The sequence below is a fragment of the Mesoplodon mirus genome (assembly GCF_964341445.2).
Source record: "Mesoplodon mirus genome assembly, chromosome: 2".
In the NCBI taxonomy this organism is placed as follows: domain Eukaryota; kingdom Metazoa; phylum Chordata; class Mammalia; order Artiodactyla; family Ziphiidae; genus Mesoplodon; species Mesoplodon mirus.
Window position 1 is genome coordinate 182837917 of NC_138977.1, and position 25838 is coordinate 182863754.

Below are 25838 nucleotides of genomic sequence, written 5' to 3' on the forward strand. Positions count from 1 at the left end.
GTTTTTGAATTACTAAGGTTGGGCATCTGTTTATATGCTTATTGCTCACTCTAAATTCTTTTTCCTCTTCAAATCTTTTTCTCTATGGGGCATCTGTCTTTTATCCTATTGGTTTTCTGTAATTCAGTACATATTCAGATGTTAATTCTTTGTTTTTTATGTATGTTATAAATACTTTTCTCTTATTTGTGCCTTGTCTCCTTATGTTATTTGTGATTTCTATTAATGATTGAATTTCTCAGTTTCAAACAAGCTTAATTTACCCATATATTCTTTTATGATATACACTTGTGTATTGTCTAAGAGATTCTCCTCCACTATAAAGTCATAAAATTATTCTCTTACATTATTAGATTTTAAAAAATAATTTTGCCCTTCATATTTAGTCTTTAATCCTACTTAGTAATGATTTTCCTATATGGTGTGAGGTAGCGGGTACTGTTTTATTTTATTTTGTTCTTTCCATATGGATAACCAAGAGTCTTAGCTCCACAAATCAAAGAGGCCATTCTTTAGCCACTAATCTACAGCTCTGTTGTAAATCTGTGTAGTGGGTCTGTTCCTTGGCTCTCTTCTGTCAATGTGTTTCTCCCTTTGCCAACACTAAATAATATTATTAACTACAGGCTTATAATAAATTTTGGTATCTGGAAAGAGTCTCCTCATTTTTTTCTTCTTCTTTCATTCTGGCTTGACATTCTTGGTTCCTTCTTACTTAATATGGATTTTAGAATCAGCTTATCAGGTTCAACAAAAAAGTTATGTTCAGATTCTTTTAGAAATATAATTTGAAGAGAAGTGATATCTTTACGAACATGACTCCACCAATTCATGAACATGGTTTGTTTCCTTATTTATCTAGGTCTTCATTAAAATATCTAAATAAAATTTTATAATTTTCTTTATAAAATTAGTGCACACTTTGCCTAGATTTATTCTTAAACGGTTTATTTTTATATCATTGCCACTGTCTTTAAAAATATGTTTTTTTGACTCTTGCTGATATATGCTCCCATTTTAAAGAAAAATCACTTTCTATGGGTATCAAAGGGAGAAGAAAGACTAGCAGTTAAGAGGCTGTTGTAATAATCCAGGCTGGAGGTAATGGTGGCTTGCCCCAAATTGATAGTAACAGAAATAACGAGAGGTGGTCAGAGTGGTGAGATTCTAGATATTTTTGAGAGGGATTTGACAGTGTTGCAAGCGTTGGGTGTGGGAGAGAGAAATTTAAGATGATTCCAGAGCAACACAGAGACTGGAACTGTCATTTACTCAGCTGGGTCAAGGGTGGAAGGAACTTATTTGCAAGGTGGTGATTATTCCAGAATATCGATGTGGACATATGTAAACGTGGAGATGCCTATTAGACATCGAGTGGAGGAATGAATTCTTGGCACGCCCCCCAGGTGGCCTTCACAGTAGAAAAGCAAGGCAGTGTGGCCACTTGGGGGAGGGGGTGTTGTTACCCAAAACAAACCGAAACATCGGAGTCTGGTGCAGAGAAAGGTTTATTAATCGAGGAGACGCCGACTCAGAAGATAGGAGGCCTAAGCTCGTCTCAAATCTATCTTGCTAGCTGGCTGGGGCACAAGGTTTTTAAAGGAGAAAACGGTAAAAGGGATAGGGTCGTAGCATATGTGATCAGCTCATGGACCTTCTTCTGATCAGTTGGTGGTACGATAACAGTGATGTTTTGGGAATCTCAATCATCAACCTTCTGGTTCCAACCAGTCTGGGGTCTACGTGCTTGTGCTCAGTGTGTAGTCACCATCCTCTACCTGGGTAGGGGTATCTATTTCCCTTCAGGAGGAACTAGGAGTCCTGTGACTCTCCTGTCCTAATCATTAACTGCATGAGTCTGCTCTCTGGAACACGGAGAAGGCTTAGGAGACTAAAGCTTTTTTTCCCCCTATAAGTAAGAAATGGGGGGCATGGAGGGTCTTTTTCACCCAGGAGGGCCCTGTAGGGTCCTGCTCAGTTTCAGTTCCCCCTTTCATTTGTTACTCTTCAATCCTGAGGGGAACAGGTGCTGGACAAGATCTTTCTTATTCTCTTTCGAATGAAGTTTTGGATAGAGGGGTTAAAATTCATCAGAGGAACTCGATTTTACTGGGACTTGGTTTCAGGAGTGGAGATATTTTGTGCAGAAGGGGAAGCAGGAAGATGAGCTCCTCAGAGGTCCTTGAGCCACACTGTAGAGCTCACACCCATTTTATTTACAACTAGGGCCTTGCTTTGGTTGTCTCCCTCCAAGGGCTTCAAACCATCCAAATGCACCTGCATTTTGCATGGGAAATGATGTCTCCAGGCGACATTTCTAAGCCCTCTGCACACCTGTTAAACACTTAAGTCTCAAAGTCCAGATGTGCGTTATCCAATACAATAGCTTATAGCCATCCCTGAAAAGTGGCCAGTCTGAACTGAGATGTGCTGTAAGTTGTAAAATGCACCTCGGATTTCAAAGATATTACAAACAACAAAAGAAATATAAACTATCTTATCCCATTAATACTTGAAACTATTGATTACATATTAAAATAATATTTTGATATATTGGCTTAAATAAAATATATTGTAAAATATATTTAAACAGATAGATTTACCTAATTTAACTTATTTATTCTTACTTTCTAAAATGTGGCTGCCCCCAAATTTAAAATTACACATGTGGCTTGAATTTGTGGCTGGTTTTATATTTCTGCTGGGAAGCACCCTTCAGAGAAATGATGCTTCTTATTCCATGGCTAAGGCTTTTGTGAGGAACATGGTCCAAGAAGGATGGGAAGTTAGAGAAGTGAAAAGTCACTCGTCCTACATAATTCCAAGAAGAAAGAAAGGATGGAGGATAAGAAGAATGTATATAGTTCTTACAACAAGCTGGACACTAGATAGGGCACTGGTATTTGCAATCTCATTTGATCCCCACAGTGAGATCAGTTTCATTACTCCCACTTTACAGATGAGAAAATGGAGGCTCAAAGAGGTAAGGTCCTTTGCCTTCAGGCAGTAAGTGCTTTGTCTGGGATTCGAGCCTGGTTCCACCTGATAAGTCTGCATGCTTTGCATTAGGAACACTACCACTAAAAAGCTGATGGAACACTTCTGGAGAGATGTAGTCAACATTTGGCAGGAGTGTGAAAACTGCTCTTCCCTTTTGGCCAATGGTTAATCCTTTTTTTGAGAATTCATCTTCATAGATAATTCACAGCAAACAAAAAGATTGCATGGGGATCCTTTCTCCCAGCATTGCCCATAACAGCAGTGGAGATGCCCAGAGCATCCCATTAATAGGGAGTAAGAGAGTCAATTATGGGGATTCGACCAAGAGGATGCTTCTTGGTCATTAAATCTGATAATTTAAGGAAAAGAGCAACATAGAATGTGTTTATGGTATGATGATGGATGATTAATGCATTAAAACTTTGTACATCAATTACAAGTAAAATATACTTGGATGTGAAAAGTAGTAAGCAAAAAAAAAAAAAGAGGGCAGGAAACACTTGTTGATTTTTGTATTTTCAATAGTAAGAAAATTGCCAAGCAGCACTCCAGTATCAGATTTTTTTTTTTTTTTTGCGGTATGCGGGCCTCTCACTGTTGTGGCCTCTTCCGTTGCGGAGCACAGGCTCTGGATGCGCAGGCCCAGTGGCCATGGCTCACAGGCCCAGCCGCTCCGTGTCATGTGGGATCCTCCTGGACCGGGGCACGAACCCGTGACCCCTGCATCGGCAGGCGGACTCTCAACCACTGCGCCACCAGGGAAGCCCCCCAATATCAGATTTTTAAAAGATATAAACAATATATAAAGAGTTATACGGTCAAAGATGAAAAAAGATATGCACACATGAAGAAATTGTGTTATAGAGTGGTCAGAGCATATCAGGAGTGAATGATGTTGAAACCTACAGTGAGCCCCCAGAGATTTCACTCCTCCCAGGAATTTGGAGGGTGAGGAATAGGATGGGGGAATCTCAGCATCTGGAGACCTTCATACAGAGACCTAGCCTCTGCCCACACTCTTCACCCTACTTTCACACTGCATCCCTCACAGTGGCACAAAACCATCTGTGGTTCAGCCTCACCTCCCTCGTCCCTTTGCATGCCCTTCCCCCTGGAGCAATTCTCTCTAGCCCATCCACAGTCTTTCTTCACCTCCCCTCAGGCTCCGTCTCCAAAGTCCCTGCTTCTGTGAACCCTCTCGTACTATCTCCCACCCTCACCCCACCCCACCTCATCCCCAAAAACCAGCTCCTTCCCTCTGCCCCCTTAGTGCTGGATTCCTGCTCCAAAGGTTGTATTTCAGGCATTGTATTACAGCATCCTTTTTCCTGCCTCCTGTCCCCTGCAGGCTGTGAGTACCTGAGGGCAGGGGCTGGGCCCTCTGGGCAGGCTCAGCATCTACCAGAGGGTCTCTGTATGCCATCTGTGACACTCCCTGCTGAGAGCCCCACAGGGATTCCCAGGACACTGCATGGGATGAGGGCCATGTCCACTACTGGCATTCATGGTCCTTTCCCAGCACACATCCTCACCCCATCCCTGCTCCCTGTGCTCCAGCCTTGAACCCCACCTTTGTCTCTGAACACACATGTTACCTGGAGTGTTTGTCTGCTTTGCTCTGGGGACACCTCCTCCTCATCCCCCAGTGCCCATCCTGGGTGCAGTCTTTTCTGAGAAGCCCTTCCAGACCACCACTCCCCTTTCTGGGCTGGGCCATGAGCCTTCTCTGTGCCCCGCAGCCAGGCACCTCCATGCCCAGCACCTACCCCACTGTGTCTGTTTCCTCAAGTCCAGGGTGTGGATCAGGGGCAATTCTGCTCCTTACATGTTTAATACTCAAATGGCCACAACACAGAGAAAGCTGAGTAAAGCCGCAGCTCTGGTGGCTAGCCTGGAGGGTGAGTGATTAATGCTGGGTGTGTTGCTGGTGGCAGCCCAGGAGTGACTGGCCAGCTAGTGCCCACCTTGTGCCGGGGCTAATGAACCCTGGACCCCGTGGCTCCCAGAGAGCAGCTCTTTCCTGGGGGGATGGCGAAACCACAGGGTCCTGCTCTGGGCCTGCTTGCCTGAAATGTGAGGGGGCCATGGCAGGCCTTGTGCTAAACATCTCACAGCCAGGGGTCAGCAACAACTCTGCAAGGCCAGCCAGGGAACCCCTGTAGAGCTGCTGGCAGTAAGAGTTTCCAGATAGTACCTGAGGTGCCCCTGAGGTCTGTTTTTTACCACTGTTGACCACTGTGTCAAGCCAGCCTGGAGTGGTAAAAGGGGGTGGGGGGCTTTGGAGTCAGAAAAGTCTGCATCTGACCTTGATTCTGACACTTATCAGCAGTTTGATTTCAGATAAGTTACCTATTTTCTCTGAATCTCAATTTCTCTGAGTCTTGCTTTCCCCGTCTGTATAATGGGCATAATAATACCCAAGTTACAAGTTTTCTAAGATTAGAGAATACCGATGGCCTGTTAGTGATGCTCATTCCATTATGACCATTCTTACTTAGGAATCGTTTCTTTGTGTTCCAGTGGAGGCCAAGCCATGGATTAACTCCCTCGCTGGGAGGCTCCTGATTATGGGAGCTGGGCTGCATGTTACCTGTGCTGTCACCAGCCCATGTCTTTGTGTGACAGTGGTAGCTCAGTTGCAGCTAAGCTTTGAGGGTCTGGCCAGGGGAACTGCTCCCTGGCCATTTTTGGCAATGTGGAAGTCGGTACACATACCGAGATATAAAACTGGGTCCCTTCCCCAGAACACCGTGAGTTCCTATATTTTGTTGCTGTTGCAAAAACCACAGAGGTGTGTGCTAGCCAGGAGTGCACGGACTGAAATCAGAAAAAGGAAGTGAGGAGGGCCGTGGGAGGTGTTGCCCCACCTGCCTGGTTCCTGCCAGTCAAGTCCCCATCTTAGTCTTCAGGGGAATTCCTAAACTTCTGGAAACAACCTGAGCTGCCTCCTTTTCCTCTTGAGTCATTTGAGGCAGGATGTAGGTCCCTGGCCTCTGCTGTTCTCTGCCTGCGGGCACTCTGAGCCCTTGGCTGATGTAAGAGGTGGTGTCACTTGCTTACTGGAGGGGCGTGGGGCTGCACCAAGGTGATCGCTGGTCCTTGCCCTAGAGCTGGGTGTCAAGGCTCTCAGGGCACCTCTGGCTCTGCTCACCCCTCTGCCCTCCCAGCCATTGTCTGCAGAGCTGCTATTTTCCCACCTGCCCCTCCTGCGGTGTCCCGCTGCACATGCTCTTGTTTTCACCCTGGAGCCTCACTCCTGGGGACAGCATTCCTGCCCCTGGTTTCTACTCTATATATTTGAGATGACCAAATCCTCACTTCCAGTCCTGTCTCCATGCACTCCTGGGCCCACACCTCTTAAGGCCTCAATTTGGTCCACTCAGTGTCCTATTGTCCTTTCAAGCCAGCTCCTTGTGAAAAAACTCGAGATTGGACAGACTCAGTGGACAGGCCAGCAGGGAGGTGATGCAGAAGAGAAGTCAAGGACTCCAGAACACATCCACAGAGGGCCTTGTAGGCTTACATTCCCTCAGGAAGTGCAGGCAGATTTCAAGGGCCTCGAGGCAGCAATATGCACAATGGGGTAGGGTGGGGTGGGGCATGTATGATGGCTCAAGGTGCCACTGTGAGGCCCTGGACATGGCCTCACATACATTCACATGCTTAATTCTTCCCACAACCTTACGAGGAAGATTTTATTCCCATTTTACAGCTGCAGACACTGAGGCTCTGAGAGCCTAAGTCAATAAGACTGCAGGTTAGAAAGAGAGCTAGGATTTGAATCAGATCTGTCTGATGCTGCTCTGGGGCCAGCCTGCCCTGGGTGGGGAGGGGTTGAGACAGGTCTAGCCAAGTAGTCTAGGCTCAGGGCTGTGGTGTTATCTTACTATGGAATCAAGGCCAGAGGCTGCCACACATCCTAGACTCATAGGGCCCATTTCCTGATGCGCTGAGCTGGCCTGCTGGTGAGCTTGGCACTCTTCGGACCTGCCCAGCTCACAGTTAACCCAGGGCCTTCTGTCTGGCCTTCAGACAACAGGGTTTCCTGGGGAGCAGGGGAGACCTAAAGTTAGTCCCTCACTCTCTCCCTAACCAGCACTGTGATGCTGGATGAGCCACCCACCTCTCTGGGCCTCAGTTCTCTAGGCATTGCACACTCTGGGATTCTTTAGCAAGGCACCCTTCCGGGGACTTCCAACATCTTCCCAGGCCCCCACCTCTCCTGGGGACACACAGGCATCACCTGGGACCTTGTAGAAAACACGCCTGCTTGGGGCCCACCCAGACCAATTAAGTGGTAATCTCTGGGGACCAAGGTGTGCAGCCAGGGCTGGTGATGATGGCTCTATTTCTAAACTCATCAGGTGGATTCTTCATCTCTCTGGATTATCTCAGAGGTCCCTTTGCCTCCTTGTTTCCAAGGTGCTCCTTCTGACTGGAGTGCCCGTCACCTACATGTGGGGTGTGTGTCAGGCCCCCAGCTTGTCTCTCTTTTTGTCTTTCCCTGTTCTAGGCCTGGCTTATGCCAGCCAGGAATAACCTTTCTAGATCTGTGCTTATCACATTGTTCTCCTTTTCCAGACTTTCAAGATTTCCCCATTATCTAGAGCCCCACGTCTAACTGTGTCAGCCTACGTGACTCGGCTAGAGTGTGATTTCTCATCATGCCTGCACTCAGCCCTCCCCTGTCTGGAGAGTCTGTCTGCTCTCACTGAGTTTGGTGCTGTTCAGGGTCCTCATCTAGCTCTTTAGTCTGGTTTGTGCAGATCAGGTTGGGATGTTAGTGAAACCCCCTTTGAGCAGTAGCCCCAGCAGAAGGAGCAGGGGAGGCAGGGGGACGCTTCATACCGGCATGTTACTGACGACTTCTTTGTCTTGGGACCCATCGTCCACAGTTTCACGCCCACTTTTTCTTCAATGTATTCTCAGATGCAGAGGCAGATAGGAGGGTGCATCTTTTATCCACAACCCCAAGTACGGCTACTCCTGTGCCATGTGCTCCTAAGAAGGTGCAGGCTAACGTGTGCCTGCTGCATGGAGCCACTCAAGCAATGAGGGTGGAATTCAAACTACGTGGGAAAGGCTGGCTGGTGGAGGGCGCTGCCAGGCTTTTTCTAACACTGTCATGCTGCTAAGCTCAGAAGTGGGATAGAGGTCTCTCCTGTGCATCGGCTGTTCAGGAGCGAGATGCAGACCCAGTGGGCACGCCCAGGCTGCAGAAAGCTCCTCCTGCGGTTCTAACACAAGCTCTGCTGTTTCTCCTCTTGCCCCTCCGCAGACAGCAAGGGTCGTTTCCACCTTTTTGCTATTGTAAATAATCATGCTTATAAACATGGGTATACAAGCATTTTTTGACTCTTTTGTGAGGGGTATCCTTTTACTTTTTATAATTGAGCCATCTTGTCTATTATTTCAGCCAATTTGACCAAATGATCATTTAATAAATACAGTTGATGCTTGAAAAACCTGAGTTTGAACTGTGTGGGTCCACTTATATGTGGATTTTTTCAGTGTAAATTCTACACCACCTATGGTTAGTTGGATCCACGATGCTGAACCATGGATATGGAGGGCCGACTATAAGTTACACGGGGATTTTCCCCACGTTATTCAAGGGTCAACTGTGTAGTATTTTTAATTGGATGGAAAAGTGGATGGGAACTTGGGGTGCAGCCTCCACCCTTGACCAACATGGAGACTGAGGCCTGGGAGGGCCTCCAAGTGAGCCCCTATCTGAGTGTGGCTTCTGTTCACAGGAGATTTGATCCTGGCCCCAACCAGTGACATTCTGAGGAAGGAGGTGGGGAGCTTAAGGAGGAGCACGTTGGCTTTGCAGTCAGAGACAGAACGTGCATTGTCGCCACCTGGGGAAGTAAGTGACTGACCCTCTCCGAGCCTAGCTTTCAGCACCTGTAAAATACTGCCCCTGTTTGTTTGCGCCCTCATGAGGCGTTGTGTGAAGATAAGGTGAGATGATACAGAAATCAGGATGCAGAGCCATAGTAAAGTAAGCTTTCAGCAAGTGGAGTTATTATACAATTAAACGTGTGGGTGTAACCCTTTTGTGCTGGATAGAAACAGGTGAAGGGACTAAACCCTTAGCCTCTAGCTTCTCTATTGGTGCTCTTTCCACCTCAGTATGTTTGTTTTTTTTTAATGTCAGGTTGACTGACATGTGATTTACAGACAGAATATTCTACCCTTCTTAGTGTGCCCTTTGGACACAGGTACACAGTTGTGTGACCACCACCACGGTCAAGATATAGAACATTTCTACCACCCTTTTGCCCTTTGGAGCCATCCTCCTACCTGAAATCCCTGGCAACCACCAATCTATTTTCTGTCCGTATAATTTTGCCTTTTCCAGAATGTCATGTAAATGCGGTAAGGCAGTACGTAGCCTTTTGAGACTGGCTCCTGTCACTCGGCATAAGGGCTTCGAGACCCATCCGGGTTGCTGTGGGTCAGTAGTGTGTTCCTTTTTACTGCAGAGAAGCATCCCAGTGTATGGAGATACCTATTTGTTTATTCATTCACCCCTTGACAAATATTTGGGTTGTTTCCAGGTTTTGGCAGCTATGAATAGATCTAACATTCATGTATAGGTTTTTATATGAACATTAAGTTTTTACTTCTCTAGGGTAAATACCCAGAAAGGTAATGGTTGGGTATATGTTTAACTTCTTCAGAAATTGCCAAACTGTCCTCCAAAGTGGCCGTACCACTTGCATTCACAGCAGCGAGAGTGACGGTGTGGTTGCTATGCATCCTTATTCGCACTTATGGATTTTGTTTGTTTTTAAAAGACATTCTAATAGGTGTGTCCTGGTATCTCAGTGTGGCTTTAATCTACATTTCTCTAATGCTAATGTTCTTGTCCGCCTCAGTGCTTCTGATTAACTACAGTAGGCTGTGGAGTGAACAGAGCATCCACATTATTGCAACTTCCACCCACCCCTCCCCCTTTACACTTGCTTTTTTTTAACTTTTAACTTGTAAGCTCTCTTGTTAATGTGTAATGGTGGGGAAGAAGGAAGCAAGCCGAGCCCCACCTTGCACATGTTTTTGGAAGAAGATCGGTTATTTTTTTTCTGAGAGGACTGACACAGGAGCAAGAGCATTTGGATCTGCTGACATACGGTGAGGAACTGACTTTTGAATGGAAAGGAAAACAGGTCATTTACAGCCATACATGGGAAGTTGCTGTTCTGTTCTGTATCATCTGGTTTAGAGGCTCCCCCAGCTCCTGGGCCTGGGGACCATGTCTGTGATACAGATGGCAAATAGGTATGCCTCTGCACTGGGTGTGTACAATCCAGAAAGGGTGACAGTCCTATACGCAGACAAGAAAAGGGGGGGACTTCAATCTTGAATTTTATCATAGCAACTCTTTGTCACTAGGTCTGAGCTTCCCCACAGAATGCACTGAGTCCCAGGTTTCCTCTGACCTGCCCCGGTGGAGGGTGGCTCCACACAACTTCTTGCTCCGTTTCCTCCAGAATAGCTTCCTTGCATCTTAGCCCCAAGGGCTGCTAAATCACATCTCATATCCTGAGACTTTTACCCATTGGCAAATCACCCCACAGGAAGTCAGGGATGAGACAGTCAATCAGATGTGGGTTTAGCGCCCAAACATCAGTAACCCAGCTGATTCTTCAGGCTCCAGATGTTGCCCTCCAGTGCAGCAGCTGTGAGCAGGATGGCCTGGATGTTTTGCTTCTGAGATATTACAAAGCAGAGTTCGGATGATGCTATGGATCTGTGCAGGATAGGTGGGTTGGGAGAGAGGATGGGCAGTGACCCCCAACCCCGGGGGCCCGCATGGCCACTTCCAGCCCCGGTGTCCCAGAGGTCATAGGGAATGCCCCCTCTCAGGTCACTGCAGACTTGTCATCTGGCTCCCAGCGCACAGTGCTCAGACAGGGGAGCACCTGGCCCGCACCCCTCACCACACACAACCCACAGGCTCTCAGTCCACTCAGACACCTCTCCAGCCATTCTACACTGACTCACTGGCCCGCATCTCTTCTGTGGTCAGTGTGTAAAGCCCAGAGGGTGGAACTGAGATCACCAGGGCCATTTCAATGAGAAGAAACTTAGACTCAGAGAGGGGAAGTAACTTGGTTAAGGCAGTACAGCAGCCAAGCTGGGACTCCAGTCCTGTGACTCCCATTCTGGCCTGCAGCTCCCCTCCGCCTGGGGGCTGAGTGAGTGGGCAGGTACCTGCACAGCTGCCTGTCTCTCGCTGCTGTGTCCAGGCTGCAGAAAGGCAGGGCCTCTAGTCGGCCTGGTTGGGCATGCGGAGGAGCCATGACTAAACTGGGCTACGTGCCACATGCCCTGAACCTGACCCAAACTGGGAAACAGCTTGCAGGCACAGAGCAGGGCCTTGTCTTTCCCTGGAGACCCCTGGAACCCCAAGCAGCCTCCAGACCTCTCATCCTGCCAAGGCCATCTTTCCCTTCACCCCTCCGCAAACTTCTACTTATCCAAAACACTTTTAGTGTGGTACCTGGCCAAGCCCCTCCCTCTTCCCTGGGCCCCAAGCAAGCCCTTTTTTGAGTTCAGCCTCCGGTGTGCAGTGCTGTCTACAGACCCAGAGTAGACTCTGCTTTGGCTACCGACTCACAATGGGACCTTGGGCAGGTCATTTCTCTGCTCCGAGCCTTAGTACCATCTGCAGACAAAGGCTGATAGATTTGACATTGCTGGATGGAAGGAAGATTAAGTGAAGGGATGCAGGTAAATGCCTGTACAAAGGAGGCTCCAATAAATGCTGTCCCAGAGCACTGACTTTATTCCCTGAGGGGTCCCATTATTAGCCCATTTCACAAATGAGGACACTGAGGCTGGGACAGGTTTTGTCACTTGGTCTAAGCCCATTGGATTCAAACTGGAACAGCCTGGCTCCAGAGTCTGTGCTGGTGCCTGCACCTGTTTACAGAGGTAAGAAGACACTTTTGATAACAAGTGAATTAGAATGGTTTCTTCTTGCCATTCTTTATGCAGCCCTGAGAGGCTACTCCCCATGTCCTTCCTTTTACAAACAAAACCGAAGCAGGCCTACAGAAGGACAGGAGAGGGGATGGCCACAGCTTGACATCTGAGTCATACAACTTCTCCACGGGATTCACGGATCCCATTTTGTTAGAAATTCTTGTTTTTCAAAAATCTGTCTTTTCAAGGGAACATGATTCAAGCGTCTCACTTCAGTAAACATGGCTTCTAAACTTCAGAGGAGATCTGAGGGGCTCTGATATTTCCCGAGTGTCCAGCTGTGTTCCCTAGGAACACATTTTCGCGTCTTGTGACCCAACACTCACTTTGTCTTCTCACCTGCTTATCCTAGAAACGTGATGTGTTAGCAGGCCCTCTGATTCATTTTATTGAATGAATCGGTTAGTAGCACCTGCTGGTATAGCCCCAAAATGACTTTTATGTAATAGAAACAAGCTTAGCTTGGCTCCAGCCACCATCCTGTGTGTTGGGATGTCTGTGCTGGACTTGGGCTGGCTCTGTTGATGATGGGAATGTCGGTCTGACTGAGACATAATGACTTTCAGAGTCTGGGGAGAATCCAAGTAGAAAAAGAACTTGTTTAGAAGAGGAGTCTGGGCTATATACAGCGAGAGATATGGGTGCCATCAGTATAGAGGTTCATTCATTCATTTATTCATGTATATGGTAACAGTTTATTGAGCATCTACTCTGTGCCAACCCCTGATAAAGGTGCAGTGGTCTTCTTGCACAGAGCTAACATTTAGTGGATATGTGGCTCTCAGGGGTAATTAATGCCGGGGAATAGCTGAGATCTTCTACAGTAAACTTTTGAAATGAGAACATGTGGCACCTATCTGAAACCAGAAAGCTGTTGTGGGGAGTCTGGAAGGACACTGAGCAGCAGACAGACAGAAACACATCCAACAAAATACGTAGTGAGATACAACAAAGATGCCATTGTTTTTTTTTCTAATTAAAAAATTTTTTTAATTATATAAGTTTCAGGTGTACAATAGAGTGATTAACAATTTTTAAAGGTCATACTCCATTTATAGTTTTTACAAAATATTGGCTATTTTTCCCGTGTTGTACAATATATCCTTGTAGCTTATTTTATACCTAATAGTTTGTATCTCTTACTCTCCTACCCCTATATTGCCCTTCCCTCCTTCCTGTCCCCACTGGTAACCACTAGTTTGTTCTCTGTATCTGTGAGTCTGCTTCTTTTTTGTTATATTCACTAATTTATTTTTTAGATTCTACATATAAGTAATATTATACAGGATTTGTCTTTTTCTGTCTGACTTACTTCACTCAGCACAATTACCTCTAAGTCCATCCATGTTGCTGCAAATGCCAAAATTTCATTCTTTATTTATGGCTGAGTAGTATTCCATTGTGTATATATATATATCTTCTTTATCCATTCATCTGTTGATGGACACTTAGGTTGCTTCCATATCTTGGCAACTGTAAATGATGCTGCTATGAACATTGGGGTGCATGTATCTTTTCGAATTAGTGGGTTTTTTTTTTTTTTTTTGATATATACCCAGGAGTGGAATTGCTGGGTCATAGGTAGTTCTATTTTTAGTTTTTTGAGAAACCTCCATACTGTTTTCCACAGTGGCTGCAGCAATTTACATTTCCACCAACAGTCTACAAGGGTTCACTTTTCTCCACATCCAGGCCAACATTTGTTATTTGTGTTCTTTTTGATGATAGCCATTCTGACAGGTGTGAGGTGATATCTCATTTGTGGATTTGATTTGCATTTCCATGATGATTAGCGATGGTGAGCATCTTCTCATGTGCCTGTTAGATGCCATTGCTTTTTACCCATTAAATCAGCAAGAATTAAAAAATGGTAACTAAGGAAGTGTGGACTCTGGTACATGCTTGATAAGAAGACTGTACATTGATGAGGTGTTTTGGGAGAAGCTGTTTGGAAATATGTGTCCAGAGCCTAACATTTTTACCTCTCTTTAGACCAAGCTATTTCCTTTTAGGAATGTATTGCAATCTGGTATTTAATCATGAATATATGGAAAGGCTTAGACATGAGGCCTATCATCACAGTGTTGTTTATAGTAGTGAAGCATTGGAAATGACTTAAATGCCTAAATGTAGGGGATTAGTTAAATAAAGGATCAACATGGTTCTCCAGCCACCACACACCATTAAACATGAAGATGTGGAGGATCTTTAACAACATGGGAAATAGTCACAATACTTTTCTGTGACATAAAAAAAAGTTATGAACTAATTTATGAGAAAAAAATGGATTGAGAGAAGATATTAGCGATTTTTAAAGGCAACAAGGGATCAGTTTCTAAAACGTACTCTCTCAAAGCAACAGGAAAAAGATAGGCAAGGACAAATAAGCAAAGGTTATGAGCAATCATTTTTCAGAAGAGGAAATCCAAAAGGCAATGAGTCATATAAAGAGATGCTGAGACTCATTAGTAAGTGAGAGAGAAGCAAATTAAAATGAGGGATCAGGACTTCCCTGGTGGTGCAGTGGTTAAGAATCAGCCTGCCAATGCAGGGGACACGGGTTTGAGCCCTGGTCCGGGAAGATCCCACATGCCATGGAGCAACTAAGCTCGTGCGCCACAACTACTGAGCCTGCACTCTAGAGCCCGCGAGCCACAACTACTGAGCTCATGTGCCACAACTACTGAAGCCCGCGTGCCTAGAGCCCGTGCTCCGCAACAAGAGAAGCCACTGCAATGAGAAGCCCATGCACCACAACGAAGAATAGCCCCTGCTCACTGCAACTAGAGAAAGCCTGCACACAGCAACGAAGACCCAATGCAGCCAAAAAAAAAAAAAAAAAAAAAAAAAAATGAGGGATCACTTTACTTCAATCTGATCAGGAAAGCAGGGTGATGTTAAGCAGGGGTATAGAGAAGATGGTAGAGGAACCTGTGGGGGGAGTGTGGCCTGGTGCCAGCTTTCTGGAGGCATCTTAGTTGATGGTACTTGGTTGAACTGAGAGACATACACCCTTGACTCAGCACTGCCACTCTGGTGTTTATACCCAGAGCCAGTCACATGAAGCCCCATAAGGGGAGTCCCATGGGAATGTCCAGGACAGGATGGAGGGCAGTCTGAGAAGTCTCAGGCAATCTAACCATCTACTGCGGAGCAAACAAATCAAATAGGCACGTGATGCCCACTGTGTAACACGGAGCAGCGGTTAGAAGAAATGAGGTTGACAAATATAGAGCCACGTGCTTGGGTCTGAGGTCATAATGTTGAGTGAGACAGTAAGCTGAGAAAAGATGCAGAAGGTCGTTTGGGGAACTTAAAATGATGCCTTCAGAAATCATGTTCTTGTGCCATGTTTTATAAGGACTTGTGCTATCAGGCAGGTGGGCTGGGTGGGGTGGGGAAGACGGGACTGGGGGATGAAGAGCCAAGGGAAGAATGAATAAACCATCCGTGCTGGAGAAGAACCTGGTCCTGGTCAGGAAAGAGACCATGCTGAGACTGAGAAATGTGAGGCACCCCGCCACCTGTCCCTGAGGGTCAACCCCAAAACGGAAACAAATAAACCCGCACCAAGTCCCAGACAACCAACCAAAAAAAGCAAAAGTACAGATAAAAAGTTTGCTTCAACAATATTATTAAACAGTATATTCGTAGATAAAAGCCTGAATATCAACAGTCATTTTTCTGGATATAGGCCTTGATATTCTTCCTGATATTTTTTTTTCTTCCCAATTTTCAATGCTGAACATACATGGCTTTTGTATAAGAAAATGACTTCTGCAAATGAAGTCTGAGAGCAGTAAGCATGTGTAATAGAAGAAGAGCCAAGGGACTCATGGAGTTTTGTACCTAAAGGGTGAGAATGTTCCAAAGAGGGAGGACTCATCTGGCCACGTGACCCTCAGTTAACTCCCATTCTAGCCTGCAAGGGGTGTGTGTTTGGGCTAAAAATAAAGCATGACACACCAGCCACAGCTGCTTAGCCCAGAGCAAAACACCGGGAGACCCACCTCCGTGTCCATCTGTCTGTTTGCTGTCCCTTGACTGGTGGCTGTCGGTTGCTGGCAGGATGCCGGGATGGACCCCTATGTGGTGACATCATGGCCTGGGAAGGCTTCTTTCAGGGAACCTGGACTCTCTGGTCCCTGCTGGGAGTTTCTTGCACTCCTGACAAAAAAACAACAGGCAAACCTTTGCTGTTCTGTGAGTCAGTCCTGACATGGCTACAGAGTATGACAATTGAAAAGTCAAGGACACAAATAAAGGTACCTTCTCAAGGTTACCTATCTGGTAAATCAGCCTTTGGCTAGTTTCATGGTGTACGTCCCTATCCTCACGCCTACTGACCCTGGGTCCCCGGCTTGTACACAGTTACTTTTGCGCGCACTAACAGAGAAGTTCTTCTAAGCTAACTTGGGGGTTTAAAGAGTCATTTTGAGGACAAATTCCTCTGAAAATATTGAGTGTGAAGCAAATGTTGCTGAGAATGAAGAACTTACATCCTTTTCATCTCATGTGGTAGAAGGAAGTTAAAATAGAAGATACAGAATTACATGCCTCTACAAATATTGGTGGGACATTTACACATCTATTCTATTTACTCAGTCTTTTTAAAGAGGAGCAGTGTCAGGTAATCAAAAAACAGCCTTTGATGTTAAAGGCTTGCATTTCAACTAGATGTCTCACTACCCTGGTGCCTTTCGGTTCAGTCAATTTCCTTACTTACATAGAAAAAATAGGAATACCCATCTCTTTTGTGAGAGAGTCTGTGTAAAGAGCCCAGGATGGTGCCTGGCAAACGTTAGATTGTCAATATGAGTCACATCTAAATTGGAATCTCTTTTTTCAGAAGTGTTCCTTATTTTAGTCAGTTTCAGATTCTTAGAGGAACCATCTGCAACAGGAACTGGACTGAATGAGGATGGTACCTTGTCCCACAATCAGTTTCATCAGAAAGTGTTGTGACAGGACTGTTCATTTTTCTTTCTTGTTCTGAATTCAGATCTGCTCTGCTGAGGCATGGAGGCAAAAGAGGTCTCAGAGGCTGAAGACAGAGCTGAGGATCCAGGTTCTGAAAATAAAGGCCAGCCTGATGTTGCTCAGCCTGATTTCCCACCAGGAGGGCAGACCCCTGGCCCCACTGCCCTCTGGGAGATGCTAGAAAGGAAGTTTCTGGAATACCAGCAGTTGGCCCCCAGGAGCCCATCTGAACATCAGAAGAGCCTGTTGAATCTTCTCCCACTATTCCTAAAGGTTGGTGTTCTCATTTTTGAAACTTTAGAAAGATGATACAGCGCTCTGGGGACACTTCTGGGATGACTGGAAGTTGGTGTCAGTAGTTTTAATATCATCACAAGTGGTCTCTGACTGGTTGCTTAGAGGAGAGTGTTGTGGTATTTAATAAAGGTAGCAAGCAAGACTCATCTCCAGGGTGAGGATGGACTTGGAGAGGATGGACAGTTGGCTCTTGAGTACCATTGTCTCTTTAGTTTAAAAAAATGATATTGTTTAACAATGATATTTTCAATCCCAGCTTGGGAGCCAGAGGAGAAACCTGCACCTTCGGGAGCTAGAAAGGCACCTGTGTCCTGACATGTGAGTGGCAGGGTGGCTGGTAACCTCAAACACCAGTAATGCCAACACCAGGGCCTGGGAGAGCCGGAACATAAATTGTGCCACTAATGCAAACTGAGGTGTAATCCATGGGAGCAGCAAAGCAGTGCTCCCCCCCCTGGTTGCAGACACACAAGAGAAGTTCAGCCTGTCCACTGGGCTGGCACTCTGACTAGTGGCAGCTGGTGACAGTTTGGGTACAAGGGATTTCCTTTATTGTCTTGGAATAAAGCTCCTGCCAGTGAGGTCTGCCTTATAGCTGAAAATATTGAAGTCTAATTGTGGAGCTGGAAATGCATCTTTTTATGAGGACTTAGTTTTTGCTTGACTATTGATTTTGAGTTGTTATTAAAAAAACATGTACCTACATTCAAAGTACAGAGAATATGAGATACTTTTCACATTTGAAAGTAAACTAGAACAGATGGAGGCTTTGCAGGTTTTTACTGGGAAACCCCTTTGTTAATATGTTTCATCTCACTTATTAACCAGGAATACTTAAGGATTTCCAAAGATGACTCAGAATTTTCTTGGGATCATATTTATAGGATGCATGGAATACTTAAGCATGCCTTTCTGTAAAAAATTGCCAAGTAACTTATTGTTCGTGAATTCATTGTTTTTCTCCATATTTCAGATTCGGATACTCCATCCATCCCATTTCACAGATTGGATAACTAGGGCATGGGGAACATACTGGAAAAGAGGAACTAGATAAGGAGAGAGGGCCAGGTTTCTCCTTCCCAGCCATCCCTGCTCTAATGACCCCAGCTTCTGGGAGGTAGCTTTGTCTCACCCAGTTCTCAGATCAAATCTGCCTTATAAAAGGAAAAATGTGAGCATTGCCCCCCCCCAAATCACTGGGAAGGCATATGGGGTCCAGCCATTGCACTGTATCTTTTCCACCCCTCTGGGCAGCCCCAGCTCTGATGAAAGGACTCTGCATCTGAGAGCCAGGGCTTGATACTTCCTTGCCTCTCTCCAGATTGTTGATTTGATAATTCATTCGTTTGTTGTACAAATATTTATTGAGCTCCTATACTCTGTTCTAGGGCCTGGTGCTATGAAAGTAAGGAAGACAGATAGAGGTTTTACCTGCATCTGTCCAGAGCAGAGGATAACTGACTAGCACCCAGAATGTGTTCTGTTTGGCTTGTAGGGGTTAAAAATGAATTAGTGCCATTTTTTCAAAGTGGAAACTTTTCAGGTGAGACTTAGACTTCAGATTTCTCTTGAAAATGTTTGTAGCTGTAATACCGATAATTGGATGGAGATGGTTAGGGGCACCTCTTTTAAACAGAAGATGGTCTTGGTCTCTCAGTTTACCCTAGTCCCCCACTCCCTAATATCTTTCACCCAACCCATATCACTCATTTATGTTATCTGACCCTGTAGGCATTGACCTCGTGGATAGCAAGATGTTCCTATTATAACTGAACCTTGGTATAGGTCCATGTTTCCCAAATCCTTTCCTGGTAACAGGAGGAACAATAGCCCTATTGCTGAATACATGGGCTTTAGAGTCAAACAGTAGGGCTCCAGTCCCAACTCCATTGCTTATTAGCTGTGCATCCTTGAGCAAGCTACTAAATATTACTGAGCCTCAGTTTCCTCATCTGTAAAGTGGAATCAATACCAATTTGCTGGGAGAAGGTGAGGGTGAGATCAGATGAGGATTGTAAAGTCCACAGCACATGGAAAGCAGACATGATCCCCATCACCTTTCCACCAACCTCCTGGAAACTGACTGCACATGTGCAGTTTGAGATCCTGTCACCATGATTCCCCAAACTGCTGATAAAATCTGCTATGTTTTGGATCCCTGGAGCCCACCTCTGATGAACCCTGTAGAGGCAGATTATTACAGGCTGTTTATCATTTTCTTAAAATCTGTATCTTTTATTAAGTCCTATATGTTTACAAACCTGTTGTTCTTATTAAGTTCTGACTAATAAACCCTGCCAGAACCACAGCCCTCAGGCTTCTTAATTAAGAGCTGGTGGCAGAAAGGAACATGGGGAAGGTGGGAGGTTTTTGGGGGGTTGTAGTGCAGATAAAATCTGAGCTGTAGATGAAGACTGAGGACAGCCATTGGAATACAAGTCCCTGTGTTAGAAGTCAAGCTTGTAACCACTCTGTTCTGAATTTTATACCCATAAAACAGAACTCCTCAAGGTTGTCTGCAGAGAACCCCTTAGAAATATCAGGACTTAAAAAAAAAGTCATGCCGTCTCCCATGGCATGTGGCCGATTAACGTCTGATTCCTCCAAACACACAGCAGAGGATGAACTTCTCCCTTATCCTGCCATCGTTTATACATAAATCTGCATCAACTATGAGGCAAACACAAAAGAGGGGCTTGGTTGGTTCTATAGTAACTTCTAGCCCCACTGCCTCCCAAGTTGAAGAAACACTGCAGTTGTTAAGGAGTAAACCCACTCAACATTTTGGTGGCTGTCTTGGTGATAAGAAGTCTCAGGGCACTGGAATCCCAGCAGGGAGCTGCCCTGAGGGGATGACTCAGAAATGAAGTTCTCACTGGCATCTGCAGGCTCTCCTCCTCTACCAAGCTCCATCACTCCCTTTCCTAGGTCAAAGCCAGGGCAAGTGGTTACTTTCACTGATGATAGGTAGTAATATTCACCAAGCTCTAACTAACTAAGCCAGGCATTTTGTTCCATGCTTACAAGCCCTTATAATAACCCTGTGAAGTAGGTGCTATTTTTATCCCAGGTTTTTTTGTTTTTTGTTTTTTGTTTTTATCCCAGCTTTATAAATGAGGAAAGGGAGGTTTAGAGATGCCGCATAACTTGGCCAAGGTCAGCCAGCTGTTAGTGGGGAGCGGAACTTAACCTGGGCAGTCCACCCAGGCTCGTGTTGTTAACCATTGCGTTCCCTCGGGCAGTGCTGAGGTTCATAGAACGGAGCACATCTGGTTTCTTTCCCTATCTCATGACTCACTGGGCAATGGCTTTGCCTGGCTCGTACCTATGTCCCCTTTCATACAAAAAGAATGCCACCCCCTGCACGTGGGCTGTTTGGATAGCTGACTCCAGGATGTTGCAGACAAGGCCAATGACTTCAGAGTAACCACTCTGAAGTAACCAGAGTGCAGAGCAGTGCTTGCAGGAAGGATTCAATTGACTGCTACTCTTTCTCTGCCAAGAGCCTTGGGCTTTGGTCTTTCTAGAACCCTTCCTATCGTAAGATCTTACACCAAGAGAAGAAGGCATTCTGCTAGCAAGCATGGGTAGGTCCTGTTGGCCTTCAGTTGAGTTTGCTTTGGGGGAAAGGGGACCACTTGGGTCCTCTCGTTGCATAGAGATATTGGGTAATAATAGATGGAGAAAACTAGAGCTACAGATGTAGTTGTTGAAGGTTGTTCTTAGAATATGTACTTTGAGAGAAAGCAGGCAGCAAGACAGGACATCCTTAGAAATTAGTGTAAAATTCCTCACTGTCTGGGACAGACAACCTGGGGGGTGGGGCTACATGGGAAAAAAGGGAATCTGTGGATGTGGTAGATTAGAGATACTGCGGATGGGTTCACACTGCTCCCTTCAAGAGGTGACATCTATGTCCCCTCCCCTTGAATCTGGATGGGTTTGTGATGACTTGACTAACTGAATAGGGCAAAAATGACATGTCTGGGCTCAGGCCTCAAGAGACTTGTAGCCTCTCTCTGTCACTTGAAATACTCATGCTTAGAACCCTGTTTCCATGTTGTGAGGAAGCCCAAGCAGCCCCGAGTAAAAGCCTATGTGGAGAGAAACCAAACCCACTGACCTTGCAGCTGCACTTGCTGCTGAAAGTCAGCACAACTTGCCAGCATGTGAGTGTGCCATGTTGCAAATGGATCTCTTAGCCCTTGTTCGCTGCCCCAGCTGAGTGAAGCAGAGAAAAGCTGTTCCTGCTGAGCCCTGCCCAAATTGCAGATCCATGAGAAAAATAAATGATTGCTGTTATTTTAAGCCACTCAATTTGGGTCCAGTTTGTTATTCAGCAATAGATATTCAGAACAGTAGGTAACATGGACAGGAATCCATTTATTTCCTAGTGTGGAGGGATTGCAATTAACACTAAATCAGTTGTACTTGGAGATGAGTGTATTTGTGTGTGTGTGTGTACATGTGCATGTACACAGGTGTGTATAGCTATTCTTAGGCTAACTGCCTGGCCAGTGGTACAGAGTTTATACCATTGGGTGTGGTCAATTATTCTCATACAAACCCAGCATGGACCCAACTGACTATGGAAGAGAGAGAAGTAACATTAAATGTAATAATAAGGATGACCAACAGTTATTTCCAAGTGTGGTATCCAGAGGGGATGGTGAGGGTAAATACCCCTTCTTGTCCATCCCTGACTCTAACCCACTTCAGAGTGGGGCCTGCAGTATGGTTTATTTCCTCCTCAGGGGAAGAATATTTGTGTTATGTTAGTAAAGTTTTGATGCATCACTTTTTTTTTTTTCTGTTTACAAAGGAGAGAATCAATTGTGTCACATTATCAGCGGAAACTCATGTAAAGTCTCTGAAATGTTTTGAGTTCAGTTAAAGGCCAAACCACCAAACTCTGAGGCAATGAAGAAATACTAGTAATAATAGTAATAATAGTAATAATAGTAATACTGCAGTCACACTTGAAAACTAACCAAATTCTCTGGGGTTTTCTCCCATCTCCCCTAGAGCTTCTGTCTTCCTTATGCTCTGGAAACCAGAGCATCATTTTCTTTCTCTTTCTTCCATGTGAGGGGACAGCCACGAGGCATGATGGTGCAGTTTAGAGAATATAAGTAAATAAAAGTTTTTTAAAATATTGAGCAATATTCTCCCAGCATGAAAATCCCAGTTTGGGAAAAAAAATTAGGTCCTTTCAAAAGCTGCCTTAACTCTTTGGGGTCTCCACGGTACCATTCAGTAAATGATTGCCTCTGTGCATCAAACAGCACCCCAGTGGCCTGAAAGAGTTAATGGGGCCTCCAGAAGTAGCCATCATGGTCCCAGGAAGGAGTGTGAGCCTTGGGAGAATCTGGCTGAGCGTACAATTACTGTTCAACTCACAGTGGCCCGATTTGCTTTATTGCAGAATGCCTACTGGAGTCCCACTGCTCAAAGATGATCTCGGTGCCTCTGAGTCAACTGCCTTCAAATTGGTCTTTGAGGGGTTTGCCACTGCAGGGAGGAGGCACAGGAATTTGTTAGGAAGATATCATAGCAGATATGAAATCAGTCCTGTGGAGGGAAACAATGTTACCACTGAAATTCCCAGCCAGAAGGACTGACTTTATCTCTCCAGAGACTAACCTTTCCAGGTGATAGCTGGTTTCCAGGTGGTAGCCATACATTTCTTAGACATGCACGTGCTACTTGGGTATGTGTGAGATAACTCAGCTCTTTACTCTGCTGCTTAACTGGTTCTCTAGGATTACCCTATGGCTCAGCCTCTGTTTCTGTAAAGTGGGAATAATAATAATCCCAATCCCTATGCAGATTAGTGGAAACAATGCATGTCAGTGCTTGGCCCAGCATTTGGCACAAAACCAGCACTCCGCAACACGTTCGGCCATCGTTCTGCACACTGTGGGTCTCATAATCATGTGTTTGCTTATCACATATTTGGTGAAGGTCTACTATGTATAGTAGTGTTGAACATTCACCTAGTATTTTTGTAGTTCTAGCTAAGTTCTGATGTACTGCTTTTTTTTTTTTTTTTTTTTTTTTTTTTTTGTCTGTACGTGGGCCTCTCACTGTTGTGGCCTCTCCCGTTGCGGGGCACAGGCTCCGGACGCGCAGGCTCAGCGGCCATGGCTCACGGGCCCAGCCGCTCCACGGCATGTGGGATCCTCCCAGACCGGGGCACGAACTCGTGTCCCCTGCATCGGCAGGCGGACTCTCAACCACTGTGCCACCAGGGAAGCCCTGATGTACTGCTTTTTTATTTACAAAGGAAAGGTGCGACTATGTTCGTTTATAGGGCAGAAAATTTTTAAGTGTTTCAGATACAAAGTTTTGTTCAAATCAAAATACCCAAGTACTCACCACCCAGATAAAAGAAATGAAGCATTTCAGATAAACTAAAGCCACCTGTGCATGAATTCTAGAACTCATTCCCCTTCCACCCTCCTCCAATGGTAACTCCCAACCTGCTGAATTATCATGCCCTGTGGGAAGTGATATATAGAGAGACAGCAAGTTAAAGAAGTTTATTACAGTATCATTCTAAAATACCTGTGAGACTATATGTAAATTATACAGTAATATGGGTGTATTTTTATAACCATAAGTAATATTATTGTGTAATTTATGTATAGTCTCACAGGTTTTTGTAGACTCACACTGTAATATACTGTTACAATTTGCTTTTTCTACAACATTCTATTTTGGGGATTTATCCATATTGATACAGCTCTATTTCTTTTTCTTTTTCAGTTCTATAAGATATCCTTATATAGATATGTCACAAATTATTCATTCATTATCCTACTGATGAACATTGTTTTTCCCAATCAAAAATAACGCTGCATGAATATTTCTTGTTCACGTCTCCTTGTGCATGCGTGCCAGCATTTCTCTAGGGACTATACCAAAGATTTTTGGATGTGTGCCCCTTTAACTTTATTGGATTACGTTAAATGCTTCTTCAACGAGGTCTTCTAAGTGACACTCCATCATAGAGTATGGGGGTTTCATGGTTCCTCACCTTTATCCACATTTGATATTGTCAGATTTTTCACTTTTACTCACCAGGAAAGTATAAAATATCTCCTTGCAGTTATAGTTTGCATTTTCCTGATTATTAGTAATTTGCCATTTATCTTTCAATAAGTTACTTGTTTCATTTGCCCATTTTTTAAAAATCAGATTTTTTTCTTATTAATTTATAGGAGTCTAAATACCAGTCCTTTGTCAGTTATATGCATTGCAGATATTTTCTCCCAATCTGTGGTTTGCCTCCTCATTTTGTATATGGTGTCTTTTCATATAGAGAAGAGTTTTAAAGGTTTTTACTTTTAAACAAATGTAGTAGCTATTGCAAGGAAACATATAGAAAATGATTTCCCTTTGGAAATTTTATGTGTTTCTCACCCCTTCTAGAAGGAGGATCTCAGCTTAAAAAAACTTGGTCAGGCCTTTGGGCAGGAACATAATTTAATATGGCTGCTGAGTGGGAGCAGTAGACAGGAGTCCAGCAAAATTACATTTCATAGAGGCCACTAATTGGCACAGCAGCTTACCTTCCTGGTGGGAACCTGGGATCAGGAATTGCCAGGAACTCAAGTCTGGGGCCGAGGACAGTCACTCCACTCTGTACTCAGCCTGTGACAAGAAGGGAGAACAAAGGGAAAAGGCTTGCATGAAAAGCAGATCTAGGGATAGGATTACTACAGAAACTGGGAGGAAATTTTGAAAAGAGTCTGGCATCCCAAGCAAACTGTAAAAGACTTCTATTAAACAGTATCCTAAACAATAAGGGGAAAAAGTCTGAGGAAAAAGATGAGCAGATGGGATAGAGATTAAAGGGACAGATAAGAAAGGATTTTAAGGAAATTAAAAAGAAATAGGAGATTAAAAATAATGACAATGACTTGGACTGGGAAAGGATTTCCTAAGCTTGGAACTAAATCCAGAAAGCAAAGGAATGGACTGAGAAATTTCATTTCATAGGAATTTCAGATTTCTGTACAGCAAAACCAAATGATACGAAATTTAAAGATAAAATGACAAATTTGAAAAAATCAAGATAGTACTATAGACCAATGGTTAATGATTTTTATATATAAAGAGATTTTTAAAATAAATAAGAAAATAGTGAAAACTCCAATAGGATAATAGGCTAAGAGTAAAAATGGACAATTCAAGAGGCATGAAAAGCATTCATCCACTCTAGTTATCCAAAGATTGCAATTGAAATGAGATATTTTTCCTTCTACAAGTTTTCTCATTTAAGATGAAAAAGCACCACAGTGCTTAATGTCGGCATGGGTGGAGAGGAATCAGCCCTTTTCCATGGAGCCCTTGGAGGCTAATCTGGTAAATTTTTTCTGGAGAGTGAGTTAGAAGTTAGTAATAGGTACCAAATGACTAAAAAGAGAAAAAAAACCCACTCTTTTAATTGAAAATCCCACTTTTTTAATCCTGCAATTCCCCTTTTTAGAATTTATCTGAAGGAAATACTTGCATGACTAAAACTAAGATATCTGCATGAGGTTTGACAAGTGTGTAAG

At 44.5% G+C, this 25838-nt stretch overlaps 1 protein-coding gene across 1 annotated transcript in view; it reads left to right on the forward strand.

Moving 5' to 3' along the window:
• Nucleotides 1–25838, forward strand: part of WDFY4 (WDFY family member 4) — a 294420-nt gene that overhangs the window by 2237 nt on the left and 266345 nt on the right. Inside the window, exon 2 of the mRNA XM_082637674.1 lies at nt 17000–17250. Coding sequence (XP_082493800.1) covers nt 17017–17250 — 234 coding nt within the window. The 5' untranslated portion in view covers nt 17000–17016. The remainder of the gene's footprint in view (nt 1–16999; nt 17251–25838) is intronic.